Source organism: Phaseolus vulgaris, chromosome 8, assembly GCF_000499845.2.
Source record: "Phaseolus vulgaris cultivar G19833 chromosome 8, P. vulgaris v2.0, whole genome shotgun sequence".
In the NCBI taxonomy this organism is placed as follows: domain Eukaryota; kingdom Viridiplantae; phylum Streptophyta; class Magnoliopsida; order Fabales; family Fabaceae; genus Phaseolus; species Phaseolus vulgaris.
This window is the reverse complement of record NC_023752.2, coordinates 1,014,478-1,026,549: the sequence shown is the minus strand read 5'-3', so window position 1 is coordinate 1,026,549 and position 12,072 is coordinate 1,014,478. Positions and strand designations below refer to the sequence as shown.

Here is a 12,072-nt window from a genome sequence, read left to right as displayed (position 1 = left end):
ACTAAATGTTATTTATAATAATTCTTAAACTATTCAATTAGTTAAATTTTGATAAAATTCACCATATTTAGCTTCTCACAAACCCTATTGTTGTGTTTGGCGGAGATACTGAAAATAGAGAAAAAGAAAAATAAAAAGGAGCGAAAAAAAGAGTAAAAAATATATTATTTAATAAAAAAAGTAAAATTAATAATTCTATTTTTTATTATTAAACTAAAAATTGAAAAAATAGACACCTGTAATTAATTATGACTGTACTATAATAATTATATTTACAAAAATACTTAAAAAACACCTCTTATAGCCCAAGTGCCTCTGCTCCCTTTCGCCCTCCTCCTTGCCGCCGTTCCCCGCCTATTACCAGCTGCCGCCGCCCTCGTCGCCGCCCCCTGCCTCCGCGACCTTTGGTCCCTCCAAATTTGCTTCTCCCTGAACGCCGACAACCGTCACCCTCCTCGACGATAAGAGGATCCACGCAGTGCGATGAACTTCATCCTCCGCGTCACATTGATCCACCCAGCATCTCTATGCTAACCTAGAATCTGGAAAGGAAAATTGTGATGGCTGGATTATTATTTGGTGTTTGTACAGTGATTTGCCTTTTGTTTCTTCCTTAGAATAAGTTAGTATATATGAATGCTTGTTTTTACAGGAAAATACATTCTATAAGAGCTCTCACTTGTGAAGATTTGATGGCATTCTTCTCTAAACTGATCTTTGAGCTTGGGCATGGACCAGTGGCAACAAGCAAGCTTCAAAGGTCAACATCCTATGATCTGCTTTTGATTGATACCTCTGATTCATCCTTTGGCTTGTTGTTAATCATAATTGGGTTCCTTCTCTGCATAATGTTTTTCTGGTGTTCTTCAATTTTCTGAATCAAGAGAGTGAATTTTTGTTCCTTCCGAAATTTATTTGCTAAACCAATGCCTAAAATCTACCAACTCTTAATGTATGAATTGGAAAATAGTCATAACAGGGAGTGTAGTGTCAACTTCTTCCGCTGTAGTTTGTGAACACTTGCTTGTTTCAATTACTGACATAGTAGAAGTGATGTCATATTCCATTTACGTTGAGATTCAGGACATAATTGATAGAAGTCTTCTCACTGAATATTATGCTTGGTTTAGACCACAATGGATTGGTTATGCTTGACAATGAATCGTAGAACTTGTAATATCTTGAAATTGGGTGAAAGAAAAATTTATATTTAGGAACGAAGATTAAGATACTATCATGTGGTAGTTTTGTCCATTGGAAATATAATTATTGGAAAATATGATAAATGTCCAAACAAAAGAAAAAGGGTGTTCTTTAGACCCGAATTGTAATAAAATTTGACTTGCTGAAGAACATTATTTAAACCAAAACTGAAGAAATAGACAAATATGATTCACTATTATTGATACATGGAAATTCATGATGTTGTGGATGGATCTATATATAGTACAGTACATGGAGTTTCCTGCTGGTAAAATTGCTTTTTTGGCCTCCCGACCCGACTCTTCCACATTTCAATTTATTATATTTGAAAGTTCCCTACTTTATGGTCCCATCGTACAATTCACATCGTAGCCTCTTGCAACAGATTTACTCTAGAAATTAAAAGTTTGTGAATCACTTGCTCTACCATTTTATCTTTCTATATCTTTTCTGTTTTACCGTATTGTGTGTTGGAAATTTGATTCACATTTGTAGACGGGATCCTAAAAGTAATTCATAGAAATTCAGATTTGAAAACTGCAATACAAGGTTGAGATAAGTAAGAAACATGTCTTTCACGTAATAAGCTAACACTTCTATTAGCTAAATTTGTGCCCCCAATATTATGTATAAGACACAAGAAACACAGATGGTCATAACTACTTTTTGTGTATGATGTTAAACCCATGGGGAGTCTTTATATCAGTTTATGTGTTTTTTATTTTGTATTTTTTCTTTTTCCTTTACCCTCTATTTTGACCCCGTCACTTATAGTATGTCCTATCCCAAACATATGTGATTAGAATGTAATAGCATCAAAATGAGAACATGATAGTGTTTTGTTGAACATGCTTATACTGATTTTTGAATACACAATATTGTTGGATTAGAACAATATTTGGAATAGTTCTTGCTCTTATTTTTGTGCTCCTGATTTTTTAATACTAAATTATGTCCTCACTATGCAGAGATAACTTATTCTGGTTATGCTGTCTAGTTGAACATGCTCCGACCATTGTGTCATCCCCTACCACGTCTTCATATTACAGGTCCTTTAAACCTCACAAGTGCATACATCACAGAAATTACAGAACACCAAGGCATCTTTCAGGTGTTCCCTCCTTGTCTTCTCTGTCAGGTTTTCTTTTAATGCAGCGATCAAATATCTTTGGAAGGCAAGATATTCTGGGAAGCTGGCTCCCTGCCAGATACATAAGTAATGAATCAGTTGAGTTGAAAACTTACAATGATGTTGTGCGGTTCTCTCTGGACAAGTCCGATGATATTAATTCTGCAGAAAAGATCCAGAAGAACAAAAAAGTTAAAATGTCTAAAAAAGCTAAAGTGAATGAGCTCAGGTTCTATCGTTTGAAGGCTAAGAAAAAGATGAATTCCTCAAATCCAGAAGTTAGGATTAGATATAAGCTTGAAAAGGTTGGATTTCATTGCAACTTTAAGTTTTAGTTTAAAGCTTTGTTCGTTATAACAAAATTGTCTCCGTTGTTTATAATTTGCTTTTATAATTTTATCCTCTATGTTTTTGGACATGCTCCAGTTTTCTGGCAGGTAACAATGGTATGAACATTATTCTGTTATTCACTAAATTAATGTGCTTCCTTCCTTCGTTGTATGGGTGTTGAAATAACCAAAATGTTGCTACTTATGGATTTGTATATGAAATGCCTCCATGAAATTGTATTTTGTATTTGGGAAGGTTTGTGAAGTTATATTTTTCATTAAGACACGATTAAGTTGAATATGATTTTTCAGTTACCCTGCATATTAGTATAAAATCACAATGTACATTAGCTTGATTGATGGATATGTTTCTATTTTAACTTGCTTTGGTATCTTCACCAGTTCACCACATATACAGACATGGTTTAGTGTCTCAGATAGGCTGGAAAGAGGCTTTTATTCCTTTCATCCTTAATCTTTATTTTGTAATGGGGTCTTTTGTTTTAACTTATAATTCTACAGGCCAAGCGAAAGGAAACTTGGTTGATTGAGAAGCTGAGAAAATATGATATACCAAATCCCCCTCCAGAAACATTTGATCCTGAAATTTTGACTGAGGAGGAAAGGCATTACCTGAAGCGCACAGGTGAGAAAAAGAAACATTATGTTCCAGTCGGGAGACGGGGAGTATTTGGTGGGGTAGTTCTTAATATGCATCTTCACTGGAAAAATCATGAAACAGTAAAGGTTATCTGCAAGCCTTGCAAACCAGGGCAAGTGCATGAATATGCCGAAGAGCTTGCTCGACTGAGCAAAGGCATTGTGATTGACATCAAGCCAAATAATATTATCATCTTTTACCGTGGAAAGAACTATGCACAACCGGAAGTAATGTCTCCTCCAAATACATTATCAAAAGCAAAGGTAATTTACCTCGCATTTGTTATTCATTGACTAAATGGGTTTGGTGATAAATATATTGCGATATTTTTGTTGAAATTATAGCGTGATCAGATTAATATGATTTTTGTAGTATGAATGATGTGATACGAGACACTAACCCAATACTCCTATTTATACTGATACTAGGATCCTAATTTATATGAGAACAAAATCTTTGTAAAGATAGAATCCATGAGAATAGGACATTTCTAACAAAATCCCTAAAAAATACGGTAACACAGACATAATTAAAATAAAATAAATTTTGTTAATTTGTTATGCAGATGCCATTTTGAAGGTAGGTATCCTTGGTTACTTGAGGTTGGGTGGTTGAACATGAGTACATGACTGTGTTTGCAATATTAGACGGCTGAAATAGTACAGGATCAAACCCATTAATTCAAGTTGTTATGGCAGTTGATAAGCTTAAACTAAGTATAGAAATTTGCATCTTTTGTAGCTTTTAACTATAAATCAGCAAATCAGCAATATTTCATAATGCTTGTTTAATTAACTATTCACTTCATTTTGAAAAATGAGAGTATCTTGTGTGGAAAACACTGGTCATATTCTTTTAATATGAAGTTCATAAAGTTTATGTAATTATGATTTCTATTTTGTTGTGAGAAATTTCCAGGCCTTGGAGAAATATAGGTTTGGGCAATCCCTTGAGCATACTAGCCAGTTTATTGAAAGGTTGGAGAAAGAGCTTGAAGAATATCATCAACATCTTGCAAAGTTTAGAAAAGGGAAAGAGGATACCACCACTAGATGTTAGTTTTGGCATATTATAACGATAATATTTTTTCCTCTATGATGTTTGATTTAGACAGAAGTGTCGTAAACCGATTCTTTTTTCTCTGTGGAAAAACACGTCTGATAGGCTTATGAAACAGTTTGATTGCTCTAGTAAATTATAATGTAGAAGCAATAGGATGAGAATAAATGAAGAACGTCTAAGCTATAAGTTCTTAAAACTTTAAAACAGCATATTGCTCCAATTATCCATTTAATAAAACACATTGTAAAGTGTAGATATTTTGTCAGGGATTGGAGAAGCATGACTCTATTTATGCTGGACGCTTATTGGCTTTGGAGGAAATGTAAGATTTATGAAGTGTCTATATTTCCTTATTCCTTATTGGGTCTTTTGATACTAACAATACATGTTGCATGATAACATATTGTTTTAAATTAATGACAGTGTTACTTAGCATATGATATACCACTGCTATATTTCCTCATATTTCCTTCATGACCCAAATACATTGAATTATTTGTTATGTAACATTCAATAACAGACACTTATTCTCACAATTTATTCGATTTGTTTTATTTAAATTCAGATTTTTTTTCTTTTAAGAATTTTATTTTAATTATAAAATTAGATCAGTAAAAATAGTACATATGGAACACTCTTCTGTGTCCCATCCTGTCTTATATTGTGGGAACACCAAATAAATGTGTCTTACAAAATGTCAAAAGAGATCCTCTGTTTATAACATAACACCTAGTTGAACAAATTTATTCTTAGCAAAGATCATTGCTTTTGATGTTGTCATGTAGTGACTAAAGCAAATGTTGTTATCCACGTGAAATAAAAAGCATTTAGATAAATATTATAATTACGCTTATGAAATAATGTTTAATGTTTTTTTATTAAATATGTCTTGTATATATGAAAGTTTAATGTGAATTTTGTAGCAAGTAGTGGAAAAGATTTATTAAAGTTTATTAAAAAGCATAAAAAATAATTTATGACAAGTTTATGCATTATTTTATAAATAAAAGCTTTTTCCAATGCTTCTAAAGTGCAAGATTTGATCGTGAAAAAAGAAAAATAGATTGGTAAATAATTTTAAAATGAAAGGTATTAAACATTTTGATTTTGTAATACGTCAAAATTTTAAATCTTAATTATTTGGTGAAAATTATATATTTCACTAAAAATAAAATAGGAGATAAAACCCATAATTTAATAAAATTTATATGAATTTTCACTGATAATAAAGAGTGTATATGCCAATAAAATATATTAAATGCATGCTATAAATGTTTATTCAAAAAATAATTATATGCACGAGGACAAAGACACTATGAGAAGCTAAGCAAATTTTTAAATACTGGACCTGTTAGTCCTTATAAGCTTGTTTTAAACTTTTTTAGTATAAATTTTATTAAATAAAAAGCTAAAATTGTTGCTTGAATATTACGTTATAAAAATAATTAAATACGTTCCTAATAAATGCAAAAATTACAGTGTATCCCCTGGTTAAAAATTACACCATCTTTGCATGTTTCATTCAAATACAACATTTTATAAGAAAATAAAGTTACTACTAATTAATTTTAATATTACTTATAATATATTTGTTGATGTAATGGTACTATACGTATATTAAACGTATAGTATATTTATACGCAAATTTAGGTTTAAATATGGTGTTGTTATTGAACCTGGTTCTTATGAGTACCAAACGTCTCTCTAGCTTTAGAAAACAAAACACGAAAAACAAAGGTTCAAAAATTTTGTTTGACCGTTGTTATTTATTATTGAACAATTTTTGAGTTGTGCACTTTTTTTGGATCACATCATGTGACTTTGCTAAAACCCAAACATTTTAAGTTACTTTTATAAAATGTATATAAAATTTACTCTAGAATTTCAATGTTTCAAAAATAAATAAAATATAGTTGCCAAAATTAATATACCACCAGCCATAATCCAAGGAACATAATCCTAAAAGTCGCAAATTATACCAAATCTAGAAAATACATCAAAATGGTCAAAAAAAAATAAAATTACAATGTTATATTTTTGGATTGATAAATTAAACATCTCATCGATCTAGAAATAATAATATTCTTCGACTAGAACTAATAATATTTTATAGTATATAAATGAATATAAATTCATGAATAAATTTTATGATTTTTATAAAATTAAATTAATTTTAAAAGTGCATTCCTTAAATCAGAGTCATTTGAAATTTATCCTAAATTCTATCAAACTATCCACATAAATAATAAAATAATTTTAAAAATATAAAATTTTGTAAGATTGAATTAGGGTTAAACATCGATTTCTTAATAATAATAAAGAATTTTTTTTATTCTCCCAAATTTTGTATTCAACATACCTACAAAATGTTGAATACAAGATTATCTTAATATTATATATTTCCAAGGCACATGCATGCATAGAGATTGATAGAGAAGGAAGAGATCATGGGAGAAAAAATAGGGTCAACGAACGTGAAGTAATAGTAATGATATCAGACTTTGATTTTCCATTGGAAGCAAATGCAGAGTTGAGTCTAGCTATTGCTGTGCTGTGATGCCACCATTTTCAAAACTCAGCCACTTACGTTTTTTATTCCATTTTCGTAATCATCATGCATTCATTCTTCTACTTTGGTGTTGACTTTTATCCTTATCGTTAAACAAGAACCATTATTCGTATTATAAAAAGTTCAAATGATTTATTAAATCGCAGGAACAAGTTCTTTGGCTGTGAGATATGGCGGATTCTTCACCCTCAAGTTCCACAGTTTCAAGAACTGCCCTTCTCCTTCTGAGGGTCTTGACCTTTGTCTTCCTTCTCATTGCACTCATTCTCATTGCTGTAGCCAACCAAACTAATGATCAAACTGGGGACAAAATCAACTTCAGTGATTTCTATACCTACAGGTAATTAATAAGTATTGATTATATGCTTTTTTATACGGGTAGTTTTGAATTATTTTGAGATCTTTTCTTTTACTCAACTGGAAGTTTAGTCTTGGATCACTTCTAAATTCCTTTCTGCTTGATTTTCATTTTTTCTGATTGGTATCTTGATCCTTAGTTCTGTTTTTCTTCGCTTTAGCTAAGTGGGACAGTTTTGGTTTGTTTTTTAAGTAGTTGTCTGAAAGTTGTTGGATTGTTATGATATTTATATTTATTTGTATATTTGTATATTGGTTGGATCATTCCGTTATGGGTATATATTGTTTATGGTTGATAAAAAAAATATTATATGCTTTATCCGTATATATACCTTCCTCTTCATCGTAAAATTTATTGAAATATGAAAAACTGAAAAAGTTCATGACTCTTTTTTATATGCAGATATATGATCTCGACTATAATCATTGGATTTGTGTATAATCTGCTGCAAATGGCGTTCTCAATCTTCACCGTGGTATCAGGAAATCGTGTGTTAAGTGGTGATGGTGGTTATCTCTTTGATTTCTTTGGTGACAAGGTACACATTTCATGTAAAAACAAATATATATAAAAAATGTTCATTTCGCAACTTCACAATCAATACAACAATTTAAAATCTTTCAAAATTTCTTCATCTTTTCATATGGATACGTAAAAGATTATTTTTCCTTTTTTTTTAATTTATTATTCTCGAACTGGGTTGAAATCAAGAGAATGATTTCTCTTATTTTTCGATTTGTCGGTCTGCTCCTCCTCCCTCAGTGTAAACTCTTCATATCCCTTTTGTTTCTCTATTTCTCGTTCTTGTGAATTCTAAGCTTGGATGATACCTACAAAAGTAAGACTTAAATATTTGACATTCGGTCTATTCCGTAATAATGACATACTTGATTCTTTGATTCTGTGCCTATTTATATGATTATGATAACACTTGTTATTAGACCGAATTAAAAATATGGACAGTAATTTAGAAACTTATTACCTAATGTTTACTTGTTGATTAATCTTGTTATTCTTCTTAAGATATGATAGTATCGATGGACCTTAATCAGACATTAAACTTCCATTCGATCGTTTATAATTTGGGTTATCAAAATATCATAATTCGTGTATATATATTCATCAATCTTTTCCAATATTGTTGTAAAATCTGATAACATATTTAAACAAGTTTGCATTGTTAATGTGCATGGACAGATGATATCGTACTTGCTGATTTCTGGTTCAGCTGCTGGATTTGGTTTGACAGTAGAATTGCGAAGAGGTGAACCCTCCAACTCATTCACTGACAAGGCACACGCTTCAGCAAGCCTTCTTCTTATTGGATTTTTGTTCACTGCCATAGCTTCAACTTTCACTTCCTTTGCTTTGCCAAAGAAACCTAATAATTAGTTTTAGCTTTCTGCAATTTATAATTCTTTCTTATTCCCAATTCCCTTCTTAATCTATGCTTCAATTTCTTTTGTTCCTCACTCAATTGTGGCTTTATTGTCCTTCATTCATTTGAACCTTATATCTTTTTTACTGTATTTATCTTTCTGAAGATATGAAGCATCTGTGTTTTGATTTTTTTAATGAACATAGTGAATTTTTCTTGTTTCACTCTTTGCTTCTATTACTCATCTATTATCTTTACTAAATTAATTTTTTTTAATCAATCAAGAATAAAATATTACATTTAAATATCACCTCAACACATAAGAGATTGAACAAATTACTCCTAAATCTAAAGGTAGAATTAACTGTTGGGAAAAACGGGTAATTTTCCCACTAAAACAAAACCCTAACAGAGCTACCCGACAAATAATATTGAATAAATAAAGCGGAATAATAAAAGAGATAGAGAGGAAAAAACACACCCGAAAATTGTTAACGGAGTTCGGCCTATTTAGCCTAATCTCCGAGCACAGCAAAAACAACTCCCTTTTTATTATTATGAGAGAAGATATTACAAATTGGGATATATAACAGGGAAGGAGAAGAGTTTAATTTATAACCCTCAAACCTCCTTCCCAAACAATGAATCCACCGATGTGGGACTTGGGATTAAGCCAAAATCAACAAATCTCCACCTTGGCTTAATTTCAAGTCCCACCTAAAACAAATCTTCTCACAACATAACAAAAAACAAACTTTACAGTGCTTCAAATTTGCGCCTCCGGGCGCCAACTTCAAATGTGCAAAATATTAACCAAGTCTAAACAATATTCAAACTTGGCCCTTGTAACCACCTTGCCTTGTAGCGAACATCTTTTTTATTAGAAAATTCTTCTTTCTTTGCAAATACCCATTTGCACCCAATTGCCTTCTTACCTTTTGGTAATTGTGCCAACTTCCACGTCTTGTTCTTCTTCAAAGACTGCATCTCCTCTTCCATCGCACCCGCCCAATTACCACTCTCTGAACTCAGAATGGCTTTTGGGTAAGTGGATGGAATGTCATCAACAACTGGAAGTGCATAGGCAACCATATCCATGAAACGAGCAGGCTTCTGAATATCTCGTCTCTGTCTTCTAACTGCAATTGGCGCTGATTGTTGTTGAGATTCTTGGGTAGGAACCTCTTCCTCATCTGACTCTTCTTCTGCCATAGGAGAGTCACTTGTGGTATTTCGTGTTGGGATCACCACTGTCGGCTCAAACTCCACCTGCTTCCGGGCACACTCCACCTGTTGCGGAGTACTATCAGCTCCTTCTGGATTTACCTTCTTTAACATGGCAGATTCATCAAAGGTAACATCCCTGCTGATAATCGTCTTCTTTGCCTCTAGACACCACAAACGGTATCCCTTCACTCCAGGACTAAAGCCCATGAAAAGAGCCTTCTTTGCCCGTGGATCCAACTTTGATTCAATCACATGATAATATGCAATAGAACCAAAAACATGCAAAGAATCATAATCAGTTGCAGGTTTTTCAGACCATACCTCTAACGGGGTTTTGCCATCTATAGCAGATGATGGCAAACGATTGACGAGATGTTGAGCGTATGTCACAGCCTCAGCCCAAAACTCTCTGCCTAACTCAGCATTAGACAACATACAACGAACTTTCTCCACAAGTATCTTGTTCATACACTCCGACACCCCATTCTGCTGTGGTGTTTTTCTAACAGTGAAGTGCCGAACTATGCCACAATCTTGACATACCTTCAGGAACGGATCACTCTTGTATTCTCCTCCATTGTCTGTTCGGAGAACCTTAATCTTCCTTCCTGTCTGGTTTTCAACTTCAGCTTTCCACTTAAGGAAAATTTCAAGCACATCATTTTTGTTCTTCATAGTAAACACCCAAACTCTCCTGGAAAAATCATCCACAAAAGTGACAAAATAATGCCTACCTCCGATTGACGGAGTCTTGGCAGGTCCCCACACATCTGAATGCACATAATCCAGAATACCCTTGGTATTGTGAATTGCAGTGCCAAACTTCACTCTTCGTTGCTTTCCCAAAACACAATGCTCACAAAATTCAAGTTTGCAAGCCTTCGTACCTTTCAACAATCCTTGCTTGGTAAGAATTTGCAAGGATTTCTCTCCAGCATGTCCCAACCTCATATGCCACAACTTCGTTGCCTCAGCATCCTTCTTAGAGCTAGAAGTTGCTGCCGCTACTGTCCCCACCACTGTACTACCTTGATAGTAATACAAATTGTTCTTCATCACGCCTTTCAACATCACCAGTGCTCCTGAAGTTGCTTTAAGAATTCCATCTCGCATCGTCACAACTAGGCCTTTAGATTCTAAAGCCCCCAATGAGATGAGATTCTTCTTCAACTTTGGCACGTACCGTACATCCCGCAAAATTCTGGTGGATCCATCATGATTCCGCAGCTTGATTGAACCTATCCCAGCTGTCTTACATGGATTATCATTACCCATGTAAACAACCCCGCCATCGAGTTCTTGAAAATCAAAGAACCATTCCCGAATGGGACACATATGATAAGTACAACCTGAATCCAATATCCACTCATCTGGATACGATGATGCTGAAAGCGAGACAATTAAAGAGATATCTGATTCCACGTCACTTTTGCATTCTACAACATTTGCATCTTGTGGAGTCTTCCCTTTCTTCTGCAGTTTTGGATAGTCTTTCTTCCAGTGTCCTTTCTCATGACAGAAAGCACACTCATCTTTGGCAACGACTCGACCTTTAGACTTAGACATCCCTCTTCTCTCCTTTGTTTGGCTTTGCTGACGACCTCTTGCCACCAATGTTTCTTCTGATGTCGTTGATTTGGTTCTCATCTTATCCTGCTTTCTTAATTCATGACTATATAAAGCAGAACAAACAGCATCTAACGACACATTCTCCTTCCCGTGAAGGAGCGTAGTCTCCAAATGTTCAAATTCATCAGGAAGAGATGATAACAACATCAAAGCCAAATCCTCATCCTCAAACTTCACATCTAAATTCAACAGGTCTGCTACTAATTGATTAAACATAGTGATGTGTGCATTCATAGTAGTACCTTGTTGGTAGTCAAATCGGAACAACCTTTTCTTCATCAGGAGCTTGTTCTGACCACTCTTCTTCAGAAACTTGTCCTCCAATGCCTTCCACAGTTTGTGTGCAGAAGTCTCGTTTTTTACAGCGTACTTCTGCTCTCTGGACAGGCAGGATCGAATAGTTCCGCATGCCAACCGGTTGATGATGCTCCAATCTTTCTCCTCTACCTCTTTTGGTTTCTCTCCTTCAATAGCAATATCAAGACCCTGCTGAAAAAGAGAGTCCAAGACCTCTCCTTGCCACATGC

The 12,072-nt window shown here is 33.7% G+C and overlaps 2 protein-coding genes across 5 annotated transcripts; both read left to right on the top strand.

Moving 5' to 3' along the window:
- The first annotated feature begins 268 nt into the window (after window positions 1-268).
- LOC137823660 (uncharacterized CRM domain-containing protein At3g25440, chloroplastic) lies at window positions 269-4,744 on the top strand. Of its 3 annotated transcripts, XM_068628882.1 has the most exons (6): window positions 269-760; window positions 2,172-2,637; window positions 3,184-3,307; window positions 3,404-3,585; window positions 4,241-4,376; window positions 4,651-4,744. In XM_068628882.1, exons 1-6 carry the CDS (start codon window positions 633-635, stop codon window positions 4,665-4,667), a joined length of 1,053 nt encoding a protein of 350 aa, XP_068484983.1. In that variant the 5' UTR covers window positions 269-632; the 3' UTR covers window positions 4,668-4,744. The 3 variants fall into 3 exon arrangements, with proteins under 3 accessions (XP_068484983.1, XP_068484981.1, XP_068484982.1); XM_068628880.1 differs by having other exon boundaries at window positions 3,184-3,585; XM_068628881.1 differs by having other exon boundaries at window positions 283-760; window positions 4,241-4,744.
- A 2,062-nt stretch (window positions 4,745-6,806) lies between these two features.
- LOC137823659 (CASP-like protein 4D1) lies at window positions 6,807-8,913 on the top strand. 2 transcript variants are annotated; one of them, XM_068628878.1, is made up of 4 exons: window positions 6,807-6,989; window positions 7,100-7,293; window positions 7,714-7,849; window positions 8,509-8,913. In XM_068628878.1, exons 2-4 carry the CDS (start codon window positions 7,124-7,126, stop codon window positions 8,701-8,703), a joined length of 501 nt encoding a protein of 166 aa, XP_068484979.1. In that variant the 5' UTR covers window positions 6,807-6,989; window positions 7,100-7,123; the 3' UTR covers window positions 8,704-8,913. The 2 variants fall into 2 exon arrangements, with proteins under 2 accessions (XP_068484979.1, XP_068484980.1); XM_068628879.1 differs by lacking the exon at window positions 6,807-6,989 and having other exon boundaries at window positions 7,041-7,293.
- Window positions 8,914-12,072: the final 3,159 nt, after the last annotated feature.

Excerpts from the sequence above, each read along its gene's own strand:
- LOC137823660 (XM_068628880.1), top strand. The coding sequence starts at position 633 with ATGAATGCTTGTTTTTACAGGAAAATACATTCTATAAGAGCTCTCACT. Across the intron at positions 761-2,171 it reads GCAACAAGCAAGCTTCAAAG|AGATAACTTATTCTGGTTAT; the intron begins GTCAACATCCTA and ends CTCACTATGCAG. Across the intron at positions 2,638-3,183 it reads TTAGATATAAGCTTGAAAAG|GCCAAGCGAAAGGAAACTTG; the intron begins GTTGGATTTCAT and ends ATAATTCTACAG.
- LOC137823659 (XM_068628878.1), top strand. The coding sequence starts at position 7,124 with ATGGCGGATTCTTCACCCTCAAGTTCCACAGTTTCAAGAACTGCCCTT. Across the intron at positions 7,294-7,713 it reads AGTGATTTCTATACCTACAG|ATATATGATCTCGACTATAA; the intron begins GTAATTAATAAG and ends TTTTATATGCAG. Across the intron at positions 7,850-8,508 it reads TTGATTTCTTTGGTGACAAG|ATGATATCGTACTTGCTGAT; the intron begins GTACACATTTCA and ends GTGCATGGACAG.